This window comes from Capra hircus, unplaced genomic scaffold (assembly GCF_001704415.2).
Source record: "Capra hircus breed San Clemente unplaced genomic scaffold, ASM170441v1, whole genome shotgun sequence".
Lineage (NCBI taxonomy): Eukaryota > Metazoa > Chordata > Mammalia > Artiodactyla > Bovidae > Capra > Capra hircus.
Window position 1 is genome coordinate 39539 of NW_017189526.1, and position 17493 is coordinate 57031.

General features: G+C 57.6%; 1 protein-coding gene across 1 annotated transcript in view; it reads left to right on the forward strand.

Moving 5' to 3' along the window:
• Positions 1–7836: 7836 nt before the first annotated feature.
• PODXL2 (podocalyxin like 2) overlaps positions 7837–17493 on the forward strand; it is a 40713-nt gene continuing 31056 nt past the window's right edge. The window contains exons 1-2 of the mRNA XM_018044364.1: positions 7837–7945; positions 12850–13128. Coding sequence (XP_017899853.1) covers positions 7882–7945; positions 12850–13128 — 343 coding nt within the window. The 5' untranslated portion in view covers positions 7837–7881. The remainder of the gene's footprint in view (positions 7946–12849; positions 13129–17493) is intronic.

Sequence of the window (17493 nt, forward strand, 5' to 3'; positions counted from 1 at the left end):
TGGGGAGTTTGGTTAGCACTTGCTGTCTGTATGGGACCAAGGGGCCTTGGGACGGGCTTGTACACCCGGAGGGGCCGGTGGTGCTCGCCCCGGCACCCCTGTGCTTGGACAGCTGCCCTGGGCGGTGCGCTCCTGCGGGCCTTCCGATGCCTGCCTGGGACGAAGCACAAGCGTCTCCTTGGGCTGGACCTTCCCCGTGTCCAGATGTCCCTTCTGGAACCTTCCACGACGAGGACTTGGATGCGAGCCCTGCGGACATCTGATGCCTGACGCACCTCCCACGATCCTCCAGAGCCTTGAGAGCCGCTGCCGGGCCTGGGGGGAGAGTTGGATGTGGTCCCTGCCGGGACAGGGCGGGAGAACGTGGGTTAGTGAAGTGAGGAAGTGAGGAAGAGCCGGGAGAAAGGGCCAGGTGAGGGGCGGAGGAGGGGACCCTCAAAGCAGGTGGGTGTGGCTACAGCGAAACAGGCAGGAGCCCCAGGCCAGGCTCGCCGGCCGGAAGGAAAGCCCCTCTGTACACGCATACGCAGAGATGCGCAGGGGCGCGTGCGCGCTCCACCTGAGGGTGTGTCTTCCACTCCCACCGATCCTCCGGTGCCCGTGGTCACAGATGGGATGTCGGCTCCGGTACTAACACAGGGGTCCTTGCAGACCTCGTGGTTACGGCTCAGACACGGGCCCCGAGCAGCGGCCCGAGCTCACCTACACTTTGGTCCAGCTGGGCTGCAGCTCAGGCGTCCCCAGGTCCCCCTTGGGGGTGGTAATGCGCTGTAACACCTGAACCCAGAGGAAATTCACTTGTGAACTGATTTACTACAAAGGCTGTATCACAGGACGTGGAGGAACAACCAGAGAAGTCCCACACACCAGCAGCAGCCCTGTGGGAAGAGGGGTACGCCCCCTCCCGGTGTGTGTTGGGGGTCCCTGTCACCAGCCTGGAAGTCCTCTCAGCCCCTCGCAGTGTGGGGTGTCCCTGTCACCAGCCTGGAAGTCCTCTCAGCCCCTCACAGTGTGTGGGGGTCCCTGTCACCAGCCTGGAAGTCCTCTCAGCCCCTCACAGTGTGGGGGGGGTCCCTGTCACCAGCCTGGAAGTCCTCTCAGCCCCTCACAGTGTGGGGGGTCCCTGTCACCAGCCTGGAAGTCCTCTCAGCCCCTTCAGTTCGGGTTTTCGTGGGGGCCTCATTCCGTCTGTGTAGTGCTTGGATCCTTGGCGCTGGTGACTGGATAGCTGGCCCCTCTCCCAGGAGGTCAGGGGCTGGGGCATGTCCAGCCCTCGGATCACCTGGCTGGTTCCCCTGGCAACTGGGCCCTATCCTTAGGGCTCCAAAGTTCCCCTCCTTAACATAAACTCAGGAGTGGTCAAAAGAGCTCCTTAAGAATAACCGAAGATGTTCTTTTCACCTAAAGTACTCTAGAGCTGTTTCTGGAACCGGGGATAAAACCCAGGTACTACAGAAGATTCGTCTGTCATTCATTCTTAGCACTTAGGCAATCGCACGGGTGTTCTGAGCACTGGCCAGGAGCCGGGGTGAAGACCAAACTGCTTCTTATCCTGTTCCAGTGTGACACCTGCCGGGTAAGGCCTTGAGCCCCGGTGCGCAGCCCTGAGTGTCCTTAGCAGAGACTAAGCTGGTCCCACGTGTTTTGCGGTGCCTGGCTTCGAGGAACTGTCCCACCCAAAGCAGGGGAGCTGAGTGGGAGCTGGGGCTGCAGCCTAGAGACGCTGGCAGTCTGGGCAGGGCGGGTGGGGACAGCAGACATATGGGGGATGCATCTTGCGTCGGGTGAGCCAGTGGTATTGGGAGAAAAGGAAACCCGTGAATGACGACCAGGCTTCTGGCTGGAGAGGGGGGCGGAGGTCAGGGGAGAGGCGGAGGTCAGGGGAGAGGCGGAAGCTCGGTTTAGATGAGCCCCCAGGAGGACGGCGGTTCCAAGGGCAGGCGTGATCTGGGCTGCGGAGTGGAGGTTTGGCCGCAATCTGCAGTCGGTCGGCAGTGTCCCTGTAGGGCTGGTGGCTGCAGGGAGCTTGCGTGTCCTTTGTGTGAGCCAGCGAAGGACACATAGGCGTGTGCGGGCGGTGGGGGAAACGAAGGGAGACGGAACCTCTCGAGGGCTGAGGTCAGCTGGGGCCCGGACGGCTGCAGGAACACGGAGACGACAGGCCTGCCCCCTGCGCTCCGTCTCCTCGCGTCAGGGGCGCCCGTTATAGGGACCGCTGGTCTTTGCGCTCCCAGGACAAAGATGCTAGCACGTAAAACGACCAGATGCCACCAACCGTGAAACAGCCCAGTTTAGAAACGTTGGGAAAGCGTACATGTGTGTCTCGGGCTGAAATTCGGTATTGGTGGTAACGCAGAGGTTGACAGTGACCTTGGCCAGCAGCGTCAGCGCAGCGTAAGTAGAGGCATGTGTGTGGAAGGAAGTGGAAGCTGACAGAAACCTGAGAAGTCTGGTTCTGAAGCGGGCATGGGGCAGCTGGCAGGCTACATGGGATCAAGGGAAGCTTTTCCTTTGATATAGTTCGGGATCAAACAGTTAAGTTTTTATTCCTGCAATCTTGTTGTTGTTGAGGCACTAAGTCGTGTGCGACTCTGCGATCCCATGGACTGCAGCACGCCAGGCTCCTCTGTCCTTCAGTGTCTCCCCGAGCTTGCTCATATTCGTGTCCACTGAGTCAGTGATGCCATCCAACCATCTCATCCTCTGTCGCCCTCTTCTCCTTTTGCCTACAGTCCTTCCCAGCAAGGGTTTATTAATGGGTTAATCTGAAACAGTTGCGACTGAAGAAATAAGACACCGGAAGATGTGATATTATACAGGTAAAACTTTTAAATATACTGATACTGCATACATCTACATGGATATTAAAGACAAATGTAAGATGTACACTTGTGGACACTTGTGTTATTTTACGTAACAGGTTTATTGGGACATGGCTAAATAACATGATTTAAAATCTACAACTCAGTGGTCTTCGCACGTTCAGAACTGCACCGCCATCGACCAGAATCAATTTTGGGATGTTTTTATTCCTCCCCCAAACCCACAGCTGTCGAATGCACTCTCCTTCCCGCCTCACCCCCACCTCCCGCCCTCGGCAACCACAAACGTGCTTTCTGCGTCTGCATTTCCCTTTCCTGGACATTTCACACACAAGGGATCTGCACTAGCTGGTATTTTGTGACGGGCTTCTTTCACTTAGCCTAAGGTCTTTCAAGGTTCCTTCAGGTTGCAGCGTATGTCAGCGCTTCAGTTCTTACTACTGAGTAACGTTCCATTTTAGGGGAGCTAGTGAGGGACAGGGAAGCCTGGGGCGCTGCAGTTCCCGGGCTCTGAGAGTCGGCCACAACTGAGCAACCGAACACCAGCACCACGCCTTGTCCATGCACCAGCTGCTGAGCGCCTGCCTGTTGTGAGTGCTGCTGCTGCGAGCGTCCCTGTGACGAGTTTCTGTGTGGACACACATTTTCTCTGGGGTGTGTACCCAGAAGTGGAGTTGCTGGGTCATAGCGGCGGCTCTGTTTCCCCTGGAAGAGCCACGAGCCTGTCTTCTGCTGCGGCTGCACCGTTTTGCCTTCCCACCAGTAGTGCGTGAGGGCTCTGATCTATTTCTCCATGTTCTGCACAAAACTTTCTCTTTCTTTTTGATATTAGTCATCCTGAGTGCCTGTGAAGTGGTTTCTTTCTTTTGGCTGCGCTGGGTCTTCACTGCTGCCTGTGGGTTTGGGGGCTACTCTCCTTTGCATGGCACAAGCTTCTCATTGTGGGCTTGTTTTCGAGCATGGACTCTGGAGTGTGGGCCCCGTCGTTGTGGTGCAGGGACTTAGTTGCTCCACGGCACGTGGCATCTTCCCAGATCAGGGATCGAACCTGAGTACCCTGCGTTGCGGGAAGTCGGAAGTGGTTTCTCACCGTGATTTTGCTTTTCATCCCCTGATGGCTGATGGCGTTAAGCATCTTTTCATGTGCTTACTGTCCATTTGTGCATCTTCTGTGCAGAAGCGTCTATGCACATTCATGCCCGTTTTTTCATTAGGCAGTCTTTTTGAGTTATGAGTTGCCAGGAGCCAGCGTGAGGAACTCCGCCCATGGCAAAGGTCATGAGGAAGGAGGCTTGGCATACGCAAAGGCGTGATCAAGCCTCAGGAAACCCCCTGTTCCCCAAAACCAGAGTCTGTTTTATGCTCTCACCTACACCTCCGGCTTTACGGGGGGCTCTCCCCCATAACCGTTTCTCTCGGAGAAGGAGTAAACGTGCAGCTCCAAGGCAATAAAAATTCCTGGGCGTGACAAGAGTGTTTCAGCTTACGGACTCCTCTGAAGGTTATCTAGCCCGCCTGTACAGGTTCGTCCGGCCACATGTGATTGTTTACAGCCTCCCAACCTGAGAGGCACGAGATGTTTTAGACTTAACTAAAGGCAAATTCTTTTGGGGAGTTGGGAATTATTAGTATAGTGGGTTGGTTAGGAATTATATTGGTGAAGGGTTCTTCATTTGTTGTATCAATAATTGCTGCTAATTCCCTGCTCTGGGTGGGACAAGGATGTCTCAGGTCAAACCTCTCTGCTGACAGACTAGCTTGTGTGACAGGATTATCCATACTGCTGCCACTAGGCACATGATTGTTTACTACCTCTCAACCGTAAACAGCACAGAGAGTTTTGGAGTATTTTGAGAGTCTTAATTAGCATAGGGCTTTTTCTTCTTGTTGAGTCTATGATTGCCGCCAGGCCTCCGTATCCTTAGGCACCTGGGAATATATTAGTCAATATATTTGGAATATAGCAAAGGAAATATAGTAGTTTTTGATGTTAGCAATACTAGACTTTTTGAGTTAATGGATTTTCTCTTTTGTAATAGATCACTGTACTTTGTTATAAATCACTGTGTCCTTGCTATGTAAGAATGTAACTTTATCATATCTTAAGACTAAATAGATCTTAAGGGGAGCATTGGTGAAAGGATTTTCATTTGTTGGGCTGATGTTTGCTGCTAAATCTCCATGTTCCCTGCCCTTATAATGAATATAACTAACATATAGGAGAAATAAGTATTAGCCTTTAAGCATATAGGAGAAATAAGTATTAACCTTTAAGACTAATCATGTTAACCTTGGGTTAAATAGATTCCTTTCTTGATTGTAACTCACTACACCCTCACCCTATAGGAATGTAACTTTATTTGGAGGGTGGTGCCTGGTTTAAGAAAAAACACCCTTGGAAGAAATAAGATTTTTGGTTATCAGAAAGAAAGGATCATAAAATGTCAGCAGGTCTCACTCATGGCCAGAAGATGATGTATCTTTTTTATGCATTTATGTGAAGCACCTGATTTTGATAAAGGTCAGGACTGCTGACACCCGTGTGACTCTGTATTCATCCCTATGTGTAATAAAAGGTATATAAGCTAACCCAAAAATAAAGAAATCAGATCAGTTTCCGGAAAGACTGATTCCCCCATGTCGCTTCTTTCTTGCTCCCGTTTTTCTGGCTGAATTCCCATGTGGAGCATGGATGCTATTCCACGTAATCCATGTTATTCAGCCTCTTTTTCTCCACTAATCTTCCTACTACACTATCCATTTCTAATCTCTCTATATCTGTGATTAAATATGTATTTTTCCAAAGACGCCGACTCCGTCCCCCCACCTTCGAATCACCCTGGATCCACCGGGGCTGGATCCCAGCAATGAGTTATTTATGTGGCCTAGACATAAGTCCTTGATCAGATTTAGGATTTCCGAGTATTTTCCCCCCATGCTGTGGGTTGTCTTCCCTTCCTTGATGGTGTCCTTTACAATGCCCTCCTCCAGGGGGCCTTCCCAACCCAGGGATCAAACCCGCATTTCCTATGTCTCCTGCATAAGCAGGTGGGCTCTTTGCCGCTGGTGCCACTTGGAAAGCCCCCGATGGTGTCCTTTTAAGCACAAAATGTTTTTCATTTCTCAGTCTCCTTTATATATTTTCTTTCAAGGCTCATGCTTTTGGCATCATCTCAGAAACTATTGCCTAAGCCATGGTCATTGGAGAAGGCGATGGCAGCCCACTCCTGTGCTCTTGCCTGGAAAATCCCATGGACAGAGGAGCCTGGTGGGCTGCAGTTCATGGGGTCACAAAGAGTCGGAGACGACTGAGCAACTTCCCTTTCACTTTTCACTTTCATGCATTGGAGAAGGAAATGGCACCCCACTCCAGTGTTCTTGCCTGGAGAATCCCAGGGACGGGGGAACATGGGCTGCCGTCTATGGGGTCGCACAGAGTCGGACATGACTGAAGCGACTCAGCAGCAGCAAGCCATGGTCATGAATGTATACCCCCAGGGTTTTTTCTAGTAGATTCACAGTTTTCTCTCTTACAGTTAGGTTTTTGATCCGTTTGGAGTATTTCTGTATGATGTTGGCGGGGGGTGGGGGTTCTGCCTTTCATTCTTCTGTGTGTGGGATATCCACCCGTCCCAGCACTGTTTGTGGAAGAGACTGTTCTCTCTCCACAGATTGCCTTGGAACCCTGTCAGGTAGATGGCCATAAGCATGAGGGTTCATCTCTGAACTCTCCATTTTATTCCAAGGATATGTTGACTTTGTTTTTCTCAGATTGTTCCGGCTAACCTGGACCCCTTGAATTTCCATATGAATTTTGGAATCAGTTTGTCAGTTTCTGCAAAGAAGCCAGCAAGAATTTTGATGAGAATTGCATTGAATCCATAGATCACTTTGGGGATTGCTATTTTAACAATTTCAGGTCTTCTCATCCATGAGATGGGCTGTCCATCCACTTACACAGGTTTTCTTTAATGTATTTCAGCGGTGTTTGTAGTTTTCAGAGGTTTTGTACTTATTTTATGGACTTATTTCCAAGTATTTAATATACTTTCGATGGTCTTATAAATGGAATTTTCTTACTTCATTGCAATTTATATGCTCCTATTTCTGCTTTGCGACTCCATGGACCTCAGCCTGCCAGACTCCTGTCCATGGAATTCTCCAGGCGAGAATACTGGAGTGGGCTGCCATCCCTACAAGCTCAGAGGCTTAAAGTAACAAACTTACCGTCCTAACAGTTTCGGAGGTCAGAAGTCTGAAACAGGTCTCACCGAGCTAAGAGCAAAGAGTCAGCAGGGTTCCGGGTAGAAGCTCCTTTGCTTCCTCTTCCAGCTTCCAGAGCGCGCCCGCGGCCCCTTGGCCCCTGGGCCCTTCTGCCATTTTCAAAGCCAGAAAGGGCGTCACTGAGCTCTGCTCCCAGGGGCATGCTTGCTCTTGGCTCTGACTCCCCCTCCTCCCTCCTGCCCTTGTGAGAAGCCTCCTGATGACCCTGCGTCCAGCTCAGTGATCCAGGATCGTCTCCCTTCCCGCGTCCTTAACTTAACGGCGCCTGCGTGTGCGACCCCGTGGGCCGCAGCCCACCAGGCTCCCCGCCCATGGGATTTTCCAGGCGAGTGCTGGAGTGGGCTGCCATTGCCTTCTCCGGAGCTTGGTTCGGGCAGTGCTTAACCCGGACGGAGTCCACCCGCGCGCCCGAGGGAGAAGCCCCTCACAGAGCCTGGCGTCGGGCGCAGCCTCGCGAGCTCGGCCCTCAGCGCCGGGGCCACGGCCCGCGTTCGCGAGACGCGAGCGCCAGGCGGCTGCGGGCCTGTGAAGCGTGAGGGCTGAGGTGCGAGGCGCGCGAGGCGCGGGCAGCGCGCTGGCCCCGCCCCCGGCCTCCGCGACGTCGATTGGCCGCTGGCGGGGCGGGGGGGCGGGGCGCGCACGTGGCGGGGCGGGGCGGGGCGAGTGACGGCCTCGCGGGCCAATGGGCGCGCGCGCGCCGCCGCCGCCGCCGCCGCCGCCGCCGCCCGAGCGGCCCTGAGGCGCCCAGGCGGCTGCGGAGCGGCGACGCGGCACGATGGGCCGGCTGCTGAGGGCCGCGGGGCCGCCGCTGCCGCCGCTGCTGCTGCTGCTGGCCGGAGGTGAGCGGGCGGCGGCGGCGCGCGCTGGGCGGCGCCGCGCCGACAAAGGGCCGCGCGGCCGCCGGCGCCCCGGGCGCTTCTGAGGGCGGGGGGCGGCGGCGCCGGGCGGGCGTGCCTCTGCGACAAAGGGCCGCGCGCCCGGGCTGCGGTGACAGGCGCGGGGGCGGCGCGCGGGGCGGCGGCGGCGGGTGGGCGCCTGTGAGCGCGCGGGGGCCGCGCCCGCCGCCGTCGGCCGGAGGCGGTCTCCGTGCCCGGCGGGGCTGGGGGGCGACCTCTGCAGAGCGGCCGCCGCCCGCGCGCCGAGGAGCGGAGCCCCGCCGCCCCGACTCGGCCCCGGCCCGCCTTGGGCAGCGGGGCGCAGGCACGGCCGGGGCCCATCGGTGCCCCGGACGCGGCCCCCGGGCCGCCGCATCCCTGTGCGCCCCGCGCCCGCGTCCTGTCTGGAGGGCAGGCGCGGTCCCGCTGTCGGCGCGGCCGGCCGGCTGCCTCTCCGTGCGGCAGCCATCCCAGCGCTGGTCTGCGGAGTGTGTCGGGACCATGCCCGGCTGTTGCCGGGCCCCTTCCTGCCGGCTGCGGGTCGTCCCCCTCGTCCCTCCGCCTCCGTCCGGGGGGCGCGCTAGGGTCCCCGCCGTGCTGGGGTGCGTGTGTGTCCAGCAGGACGTCTCCCTTACGAAGCTGCAGCGGGGGCTCGCCTGCCAGGGCCGGGCGGCACTGTTTCTCTGACACACGCGCCAAGGGTGCGCGGTCGCGTCGGTGGTGCCGGACCATCTCTGTTGCAGCGGACAGTCCAAGGTGTGGGCCGTGTCGCTGATGCCGCTGGGCAGCTCCGAATGGGTGTCTGCGGAGGGCTTAGGGATCTCGGACTTCAGAGCTGCTGATTAGGGCAAGGGGAACGCGAGAAGGACGCGGGGACCACCAGCAGACGCAGGGGAGACAAAACGTGCGGATTATCCAGACCTCGCTCTTTTCACCCCCCAAGATACAAGCCTGCTTCCTGCGCCTCCTTTCCTGAATTTGTTTGGGTCGGATTTTCAGTGCCTTGAGGCCGATCCCTGGAATGCTTTTCATGCCCTTTTTCGTTCTTTTGGCGGAGAGGGATGGAGGTAACGGAAGATTACAGGTCTAACAGAAAAAACAAGATCAGTGTGTATCTGAAAGTTAAAATCAGTAGACTCTCAGGCAGATTAATTATTAAGTGCAAAAATAGATATGCAGGGAATAGGTAGGTCTCAGCTGCTATTTTGGTGGGCAAGTTCGAAAATAAGCAACATCTCGTAATTACCCACTGCCAAGCTTTTGAAAACATCAAGGTCTTTATAAAGGAAAAACAACCATTGTGCTGAAAAATAGCTTCAAGAAAATGAAACTCTTTACTGCAGAAGAAATCAAAAGCTAGATTCCTCCTTTTCAAACAGCTTTTCAGAAACATGGTCAGAATCTCTTAGAGGCTCAGTGGTAAAGGAACTCGTCTGCAAGGCAGGAAATGCAGATGTGGGTTCAGCCCCTGGGCTGGAAAGATCTCCTGGAGGAGATGGCACTCTTGCCCGAAAAAGTCTATGGCAGAGGAGCCTGGCAGGCTACAGTCCATGGGGTCGCATAGAGTCCAACACGACTAAAGCAACGGCACTCAGGCACTCGCTTTTTATTCCTGTCAGGCTGTTGGGAAAGATAGACCAGGACGAACCGGGGTTTCTCTGCAGGTGACAGGCGGAGGGGAGAGGCTGGGAGAATGAGGGCCCCCTTAGTCAGGGAATGGTCACGATAGGCCCTAGCAGGTTCCTCAGACCCCGGTGCTCTGCGTGGAGAGCTTCACCGGCTAAAGGACTTCATCCCCAGAGGCAAGAAGTCAACAGGACAGACGCAGGCTCCTGGGCGTCAGGGCCGGCCTGGCGGCAGGACCGAGGCCTGCGTGGCCGTGACTCCTCTCCCCCTCACCTCCGTTAGCCTCGGAGAGGCAGCTCTCAGGCTGTGGAGAGGCCAGCACGTTTGATCCTCTGGTGGTTTCGTGGAGGGTAAAACTCCAAGGATTCTTAACGAGAGGCCATTGCTTTTCTAAAACACTGAAGTAATGTCTCTCCAGTAGGTGGGTGAAGAGCTTCACCTCGCAGAGAAGGCTGCTCTGGGCCCTGGGAGCCCGTGCAGTGTTTGTTAATTACTACAGACATTTCTCATCAGTTGAGGTTTTTTGTCCCTGGACTGTGTGAGTCTTTCCAGGTCACTGTCTTGTGGTATTTGGTTCCCCAGACCTGGGGAGGCCGCATCTGAAGGCAGACCTGCTGTATCAGCTGGCATCTCACGTAACCGGGCATTCCTTTTCCGAAGAGCACTTTCTCCCCCAAGGGCAGAGGCTGTCTGCTGTTCCCCTTTGTGTCTCTAGAGGGGGCCTGGCACAGTAGGTGGCACAGAATGGGGGCGGGGGGGGGGGATTGCTTTCTTCTGAGCAGTGGAAGGCCAGTGTGGATGTTAACCTCCAGTAAGACGCTGCAGCGTACCTGAAACCAAAGTCACCTGGCATCGTATCTGATTGACAGTATTGTATATTGTGATTAACTTTGTAAAAATTAGAAAATAAGTCTTACTCCAGTAGGGTTGATAGATGACCTACTTCTAGACACGGTCCAGGCAGAAATGTACATAAAGGGCCGTCTTGGTGGAAGGTAGGGACCGCTTCACTGACTCGAGGTCTCTCGGGTCAGGAGGAAAGACCCCTACACTCTCAGCCGCCCTGTGCTTTGGGTTTCTGGTGGGGACCCTGAGCAGGGTGCTGGGAGGACAGGGTCTCTCCCGTCCAGCTCTTTCCTTGCTCCTTAGATCCTGTGAGGCATCGGGTCACGCCGGGTGCTCTCTGTCCTTATGTGTCCTTAGGAAGAAGGACACAAGAGCAGCTTTCTGACGTTTCCTCAGGGACCATCCCTCTTGTGGGGTGAAGCTGGCTAATTACAGCAATTCTGTTACCTGGTTATTTCACCTTAGTCTCTCTAGGCCTGTTATCTTTTCTGTAAAGCAAAAGGGTATTTCTTATTTTTAAAATTTATTTACTTTTAATTGAAGGGTACAGTATCCCTTTGGTTTCTACCATACATCAACATGAATCAGCCAGAGGGAAAGGGTATGTCTTAATTTATTTGGTCGTTTACACAAACACATCCCGAGCTCCTGTGATACTTGAGAGGCTGTCAAGGCCGGGTCACGACAGACGTGAGCTCCGTGTTCACCGCTGAGTGAGGGGCTGTCCGGCGGTCTGTCGCAGCACAGAGAGGAGAGTGCAGGGGCGGTGGTCGTGGAGGGGGCGCTGCCTGGACTGAGGGAGCTGGGGCGGAAGCAGGAGGAGGACTTAGGCGGATGGAGGCAGGTGACCACGGGCGTCCCCTGCTTCTGGCTCATCCTGTTTGAGACTCTGCTGGCATCTGTTTCTTCCCTATTTTTTCCCTTGAAGTCACATAGAATAACTGATCTTCATTATTCACAGCAACTTTTTGTTTAAATGTGTTTGAAGGCCCTGACCATTGTCGCCCTTAAACGTTCTCTTTTCCTGGCCAAGAGCGCCCTGCTTCCCTGTTCTCCATAACGGAGGAGACCACTTCCGCGAGGAGTCTGCAGTCCCCCCTTCAGAGTGCAGTCCGCACGCTGCGGGGGAGGGAGGGGGGCTGACCTCACTGGTGCGTCCGCGGGCTTCCCCATCCTCTCTACGGATGGGGGGCCGACGCTCCCCCAGAGTCGCTCAGCCACAGGCCAGAGCCCCTGCCTGCCTTGCTCCACTGCAGCAGGCTGAGTCTGATCAAGGCCTGTGTGTCCTCCCACGCACACTTGTTACTTTGTTCCGCCTCTTCCCCTGCGCCCCAGGCTGCTCTCCTTGGAGCCAAGTGCGTCTGTGGGCCTCCCGTCTGTCCTGCCTCCCGTCTGTCCTGCCTCCCGTCTGTCCTGCCTCCCGTCTGTCCTGCCTCCCGTCTGTCCTGTCTCTCTCTGCTGCCTGTCTGTTTCTGGCAGAACTTGCTTCTGAGTCTGAAGCGTCTGTCTTCCTTAGTGGCCGCTTGTTGGGCTCACTACTGCATAAGGTGCTTGTGAGCGTTAAAATGTAGACAGTGCTTGTGTGCTGCGCTTAATCAGTCGTGTCCGACTCTTTGTAGCCGCCAGACTCCTCTGTCCGTGGGGATTCTCCAGGCAAGAATGCTGGACTGGGTTGCCCTGCCCTCCTCCAGGTGATCTTCCCGACTCAGGGGCTGAACCCGGGTCTCCCTCACTGCAGGCGGATTCTCCACCGTCTGAGCCGCCAGGGAGGCCCAGATGACGCTTGCATGACTGAAACCCCCAGACTCTGTCGAGCCGCACCCCGGTGCACTCCAGGCACAGAGCGGGAGATAACTCTTGCTGCTCCCTCTTTATTGCGCCATTGAATATCGGTCTGGGAAAGAGGATGTGGAGGCCCTTTCACGCGCCTTCCTCGTTTTTCAGATGAGGAGACAGGGCTGAAGACTTAGAGCAAGCTAGTGATAGTCCTGTAGTTAGTATTGACTTCATAAAACCAGCAAATGGGGTTGCTTCCTGTTCGTAGTGAATGGAAGTGAGAGAGAAGGGGAAAAAAGATCCCCTTTATTTGACAGTTTTTTGTTTTGTAAATTAGGATAGAGGGTCCAGGGCTCCAGCCCGGGATGAATTTGACCTGGGACCACCTCACGTGGTCTTAATCGCTGTGCTGCTGAAACACAGGTCAGGCTCTTCCTGCGGTTTTGGGAAGTGTGCTGCCAGGACAGGAGCCTGGGGAGCCGTGTGCGTGCAGGGCCCGGGAAAGCGAGGCCAGGAGTGTCCGCGAAGCCCCTGCCCTCGCCCTGGGCCCTTGATCCTCGCAGGCGGGTCTCCACCCTGCGCCCTCTTCCCCGTAACCCCCAGCTCTCCTGTCTGCGCAGGAGCGTCCCTGGCCGTGCGTGCAGCTGGGTCCGAGGAGCCCGGCTCAGAAGGCCTCCCCTCCACCTCCCTGCTGGACCTCCTGCTGCCCACGGGTCTGGAGCTGCTGGACTCGGAGGAGCCGAGCGAGGCCGTGGGCCTGGGCGCTGGCCTGGGAGCCCCCGGCTCGGGCTTCCCCAGCGAGGAGAGCGAAGAATCCCGCGTCCTGCAGCCGCCGCAGTACTTCTGGGAGGAGGAGGCCGCGCTCAACGAGTCCAGCCTGGGCCTGGGGCCCGCCGCAGGTACGGTGCTCGCTCGCCCTTGTCTCTGAAGGCCTGTTCGTCTCTGTTTTGGCTGAGGAGGCCGCGCTCGGCGAGCCCAGCCTGGGCCTGGGGCCCGCCGCAGGTACGGTGCTCGCTCGCCCTTGTCTCTGGAAGCCTGTTCGTCTCTGCTTCTGCTGCGCTGGGTCCTTGCTGCTGTGCTCAGCTGCCTCCAGCCGCGGTGCACGGCGTTCTCGCTTCAGCGGCCTCTTGCTGCAGAGCACAGGCTCTGGGCACCGGGCCTTGGCAGTTGTGGCTCCCGGGCTCTGGCGTGCTGGCTCGGTGGTGGTGGCGGCCTCTGGGCTTTGTGGCCCCTCGGCGTGTGGGAGCCTCCTGGACCAGGGCTGGAGCTCGGGTCTCCTGTGTTGGCAGGTGGGTTCTTAACCGCTGGCCCACCAGGGAAGCCCCCGTCTCTCTAAGATGCATGCTGATGGCCGCCGGGAGGCCGGGCATGGTGCCCGATGGCCCTTGCCTTGCCCACGCCCCACCTCTTCTCCGCCCTCGCCTGCTTTCACCCCCCGCTGCCCTCCAGAACCTCAGGGCTGGGTCTCTGGACTCTGAGGGCCTTGCTGGCCCGAGGGGCCCCTTGGCCTTCGTGACGTTCACGGCCATGCAGTGGGCTGTGTTCTGTGCTTGTGTAATCGAGTGTGACGCTGACAGCCCGCGAGATGAAGGGTGTTCGCCCGTTCTGAACGCGAGGAAACAGCTCAGGAGCGAGCGGGCCTGGAGCCACAGAGCTGTTGAGGTGGTCAGGCGCAGCGCGAGCGTCGGTCTGTCCAGGCCTCGGGTTGGTCGCTGGCTCCTCGTCTGTGCCGTGTGGTCTCTGTTGAAGGGTCCCTGAGCCCCGCCAGGCGTTCCGAGCGCCCTTCCCTGGCTCTGCCCGGGGGCTGGGCCGGGCTCAGTGGCGCGCGGCTGCGGCTGATGACGGAGCGACAGGGCTCCCCAGCCGGCAGCCGCTGCTGTGCGGGGCTCTTGGCTGGCGCTGGGCGCTCAGACTGGTGCCCAAGTGTGGGGCTGAGCGTTACAGAATTTAGCCCTGGGTTTTTTTAATAAATGTATTTTGGGTTTGTGTTTTTTAATTACAGAGTAATACATGAAAAATACAGAAAACGTGGGAAACACGAAAAGAATCCAAAGAAGAAAATCTCCCCGTGATGTCGTGATGAAAAACGATGAACACTAGTAGTTTGGGCTACATGCCTTTAGTCCCGCTCGTATGCAACATTGGAATCGTTCTTCCCACCGTACGATGTGTCTTGAATGCCTCGTTCCGCACTGTTAGCTGTCCTCTTGTGGCCTGGCTGTCAGTGGCTCCCCAGCACTCCCTCGGGTGTGGAGCGGCTCCCTGTCGCTGAAGGCGCAGTCTCATGTCTGCCTGTGGCCGTGCTGGGTCTTCACTGCGGTGTGCGGGCGTCTCACTGCAGCGGCCCCTCTTGCTGAAGAGCGCAGGCTCGGTACTTGGGGCGCCCGGGCCTAGTTCCTTGGCTTGTGGGGTCGCCCCAGACCGTGGATGGCACCCATGTGCCATGCGTGGGCAGATGGCGTATGAGCCGCCGGACCACCAGAGGAGCCCTGGCTTCTGCTCGTGAGGACGCTGCAAAGACCTGTGTGTGTCTTCGCACTTTTCTGGTTGTTCTTGGGATAAACTTCTGGAGTCACGTTGCTAGTCTAGGGGCGTGTCGGTCACCTCCCCAGCGCCCCCCAGAAGCAGCCCTGCTCACGCTGCGGCACCGAGGAGGCTGTGGTTTGGTGGCTTGCCGTTGTCCTTGGACACGTCCTGCCTCAGTTCATTTGCACCAGTGTCCAGGAGCACAGCAGCCCGGGGGCCACCCCAGTCCCCCGTCCTCACACTGGCCGGTGGCGGCCTGCACTCGCAGCCTGCGTGGGGGCCTGGGCGCCTTTGGCAGAGCAGCAACCGTAGCTGCGGTGCCTGGGCCTTGGTGCGAGCCTTGGCCTGGGACTTCGGGGCCCTTGGTGATGTGGGCGCCAGCACGTTGCCGGGCTTCAGGTGGGCGGGGTGGGCTAGTCACCTGGGCACGCACTGCCGCCCGTGGGGACCTGGGGCTCAGACTCCTTGGGCTCTTGGCAAGCCTCGACAGCCCCAGCAGGTACATTCCCGGCCCGCGTCATCTGCAGGCCCTCCCTGCTGTGCTCCTGGGCAGAGCGCCTGCTCCTCAGGAACTTGGGGCCCACCTTCTTAAGCGATTCATGCTTCGTGACCAGGGTTTCTCGATGCTGTCTCTGTGCCGAGTGGGGGACAGGTTGTGTGCGGTGTGGTTCTTGGACTTGGCCGTGTCTGCAGATCCTGACGCGCCTGGGAGCAGAGAGGCCAGGGAGGGTCGTGCACAGACAGTGGCCTCACCAGGCGAGCAGCATGGGGAGGCACCCCGGGCATTCCGGGGCTCCTGGCAGCAGAGTGCTCAGCGCCCACCCCAGGGGACAGAGAAGGGCACAGATGGCAGGAGCCTGGCCTGTGTGGGGAGGGACTGGGGAGCCGGGGTCCTGACCCCAGCAGTGGGGGGGCGGGGGCCGGGGCTCGCGCTCCAGCTCCTCCCGGGCCCCTGTTGCCGGCTGTGCCTCCCCAGCCTGTCAAGGAGTCTGGGCGGGGCTGCTGCCGGTTCATGGGACGGGTCCCCAGCGGAGGACGGGGTGGGCCTGACGTGGACGGGCCTCTTCTGCAGGCTTGTGTCAGTGTGGCCAGGGCGGCCTCCAGAAAGGGCGCTGCAGTGTGCATGCCCGGCAGGGGGGGGGGAGTGCCAGGTTCTGGACCCTCCGCGACACTGAATTCGCCGAGGTCTTTGCTGGTTTCATGCACAGAACTCTCATGGCTGGGAGGTTGTTTCTGTGGGCTTCTCTGGTGGCTCAGCAGGAAGGAATCCAGTGTAGATGCGGAGACACGGGTTCAGTCCCTGGGTCAGGAAGATCCCCTGGAGAAGGACTTGGCAACCCTCTCCAGTATTCTTGCCTGGAGAATCTCACGGATGGAGGAGCCTGCTGGGCTACAGTCCATGGGGTCGCAAAGAGCCGGACACAACTGAGCAACTTCACTCTCACTTTCACCCACAAATCCAACTCCGAGTTCTGCTAGGCGCCGAGTTGGGTGTTGTGGTGTGTTACCTCGTTTAATCTTCGTAGAAGCATTGAAGTATTTATTGTTATTCCCGTTTGACCCGTGGACAAACTGAGGCTAGTGGAGTCTGGGTAATAGCCCAGCTAATAAGTGCAAGAACCAGAATGCAAACCCTCGCTGTCAGACTCCAGACCGTGGCGCTCTTTGCTGTTGCCTCTCAGCTCAGCGGTTCTACTAGAGCCAGCAGTGGTGTCTTCAGCCTGGTGTAGGACTCGGCACGGTTTCTTTGCAGCATTTGCGCCTTGCGTGGTTCGCTGCACTTCACAGCCGCCCTGTGGGTCAGCGGGGCAGCCCACTGGGGGGGCCGAGGCTGAGAGGCTGAGAGGCTGTGAGCCTGGTCCGAGGCCCTGCGGCCCGTGTGCGGCAGACCCAGTCTGCAGTCAGGGCCTCCTGAGCAGGCCTGCCCTGAGCCCTGAGGCGGGGTGTGCAAAGAGGGAGCGGCGCGTGGCTGTTCTGGGGCCCTGCTCTGTGCCTCGTCTCTGGCCTGTTGGGCCTGCGGGAGCTGGAGCTGGGCCTGCTCCAGGAGTGGCCTGGGGGGCCTGGCGGCCCAGCCTGGAGGTGATGAGGGCTGTGACCTCGCTAACCTTGGCTTCAGCCTCTTCTCCCCGAGTGAGACTGTGGGAGTGATAGATTGAACTCTCTCCAGCTCTAAAACACTATGATCCTCTGGCATTTTGGGTGAAAAGACTGGTCTCAACAAAGAAGGGGAAAAAGTAGAGCCTACATCCCTGCCCTACCGGCGAGTCAAGCCCGCCGGCAGCCTGATGGGTTGGTTCACGCACTGCCTTCGTGACCAGGACTAGTTCCCAGGTCGCCCTCCACCCCAGACGGTCCTGCTGCCGCCCAACACTTTTGTTTTCCAGTCTCCTTAACAAAGTTCTCTGCTGGTAGCTTCAATTTTCCTGGTGAGCAAGCTAATTAGTGTTCCATGGGATGAGAGACAGCTCTCTAAGACTGGCACGTTCTAGGGACCCAACTCAGACAGGCTTACAGGCCTGTGTGTGAGGAGTATGTATCGGCCGTTACACCAACGCCCGGCATCAGTGTCCGGCCCAGGCACGGGGGTCCGGTGCTGAGACGGCGTCAGGACCTGCCTCGGCCGCCGTGGCTAGGGTCCCTCCCTCGCGCTCACTCCTGGGCGGCCGGCCTGTGTGGCAAGCCCAGCGTGGGGAGAGCCCAGCTGGAGAAGACGCAGGGCGGCTCCTGGCCTCGTCTGG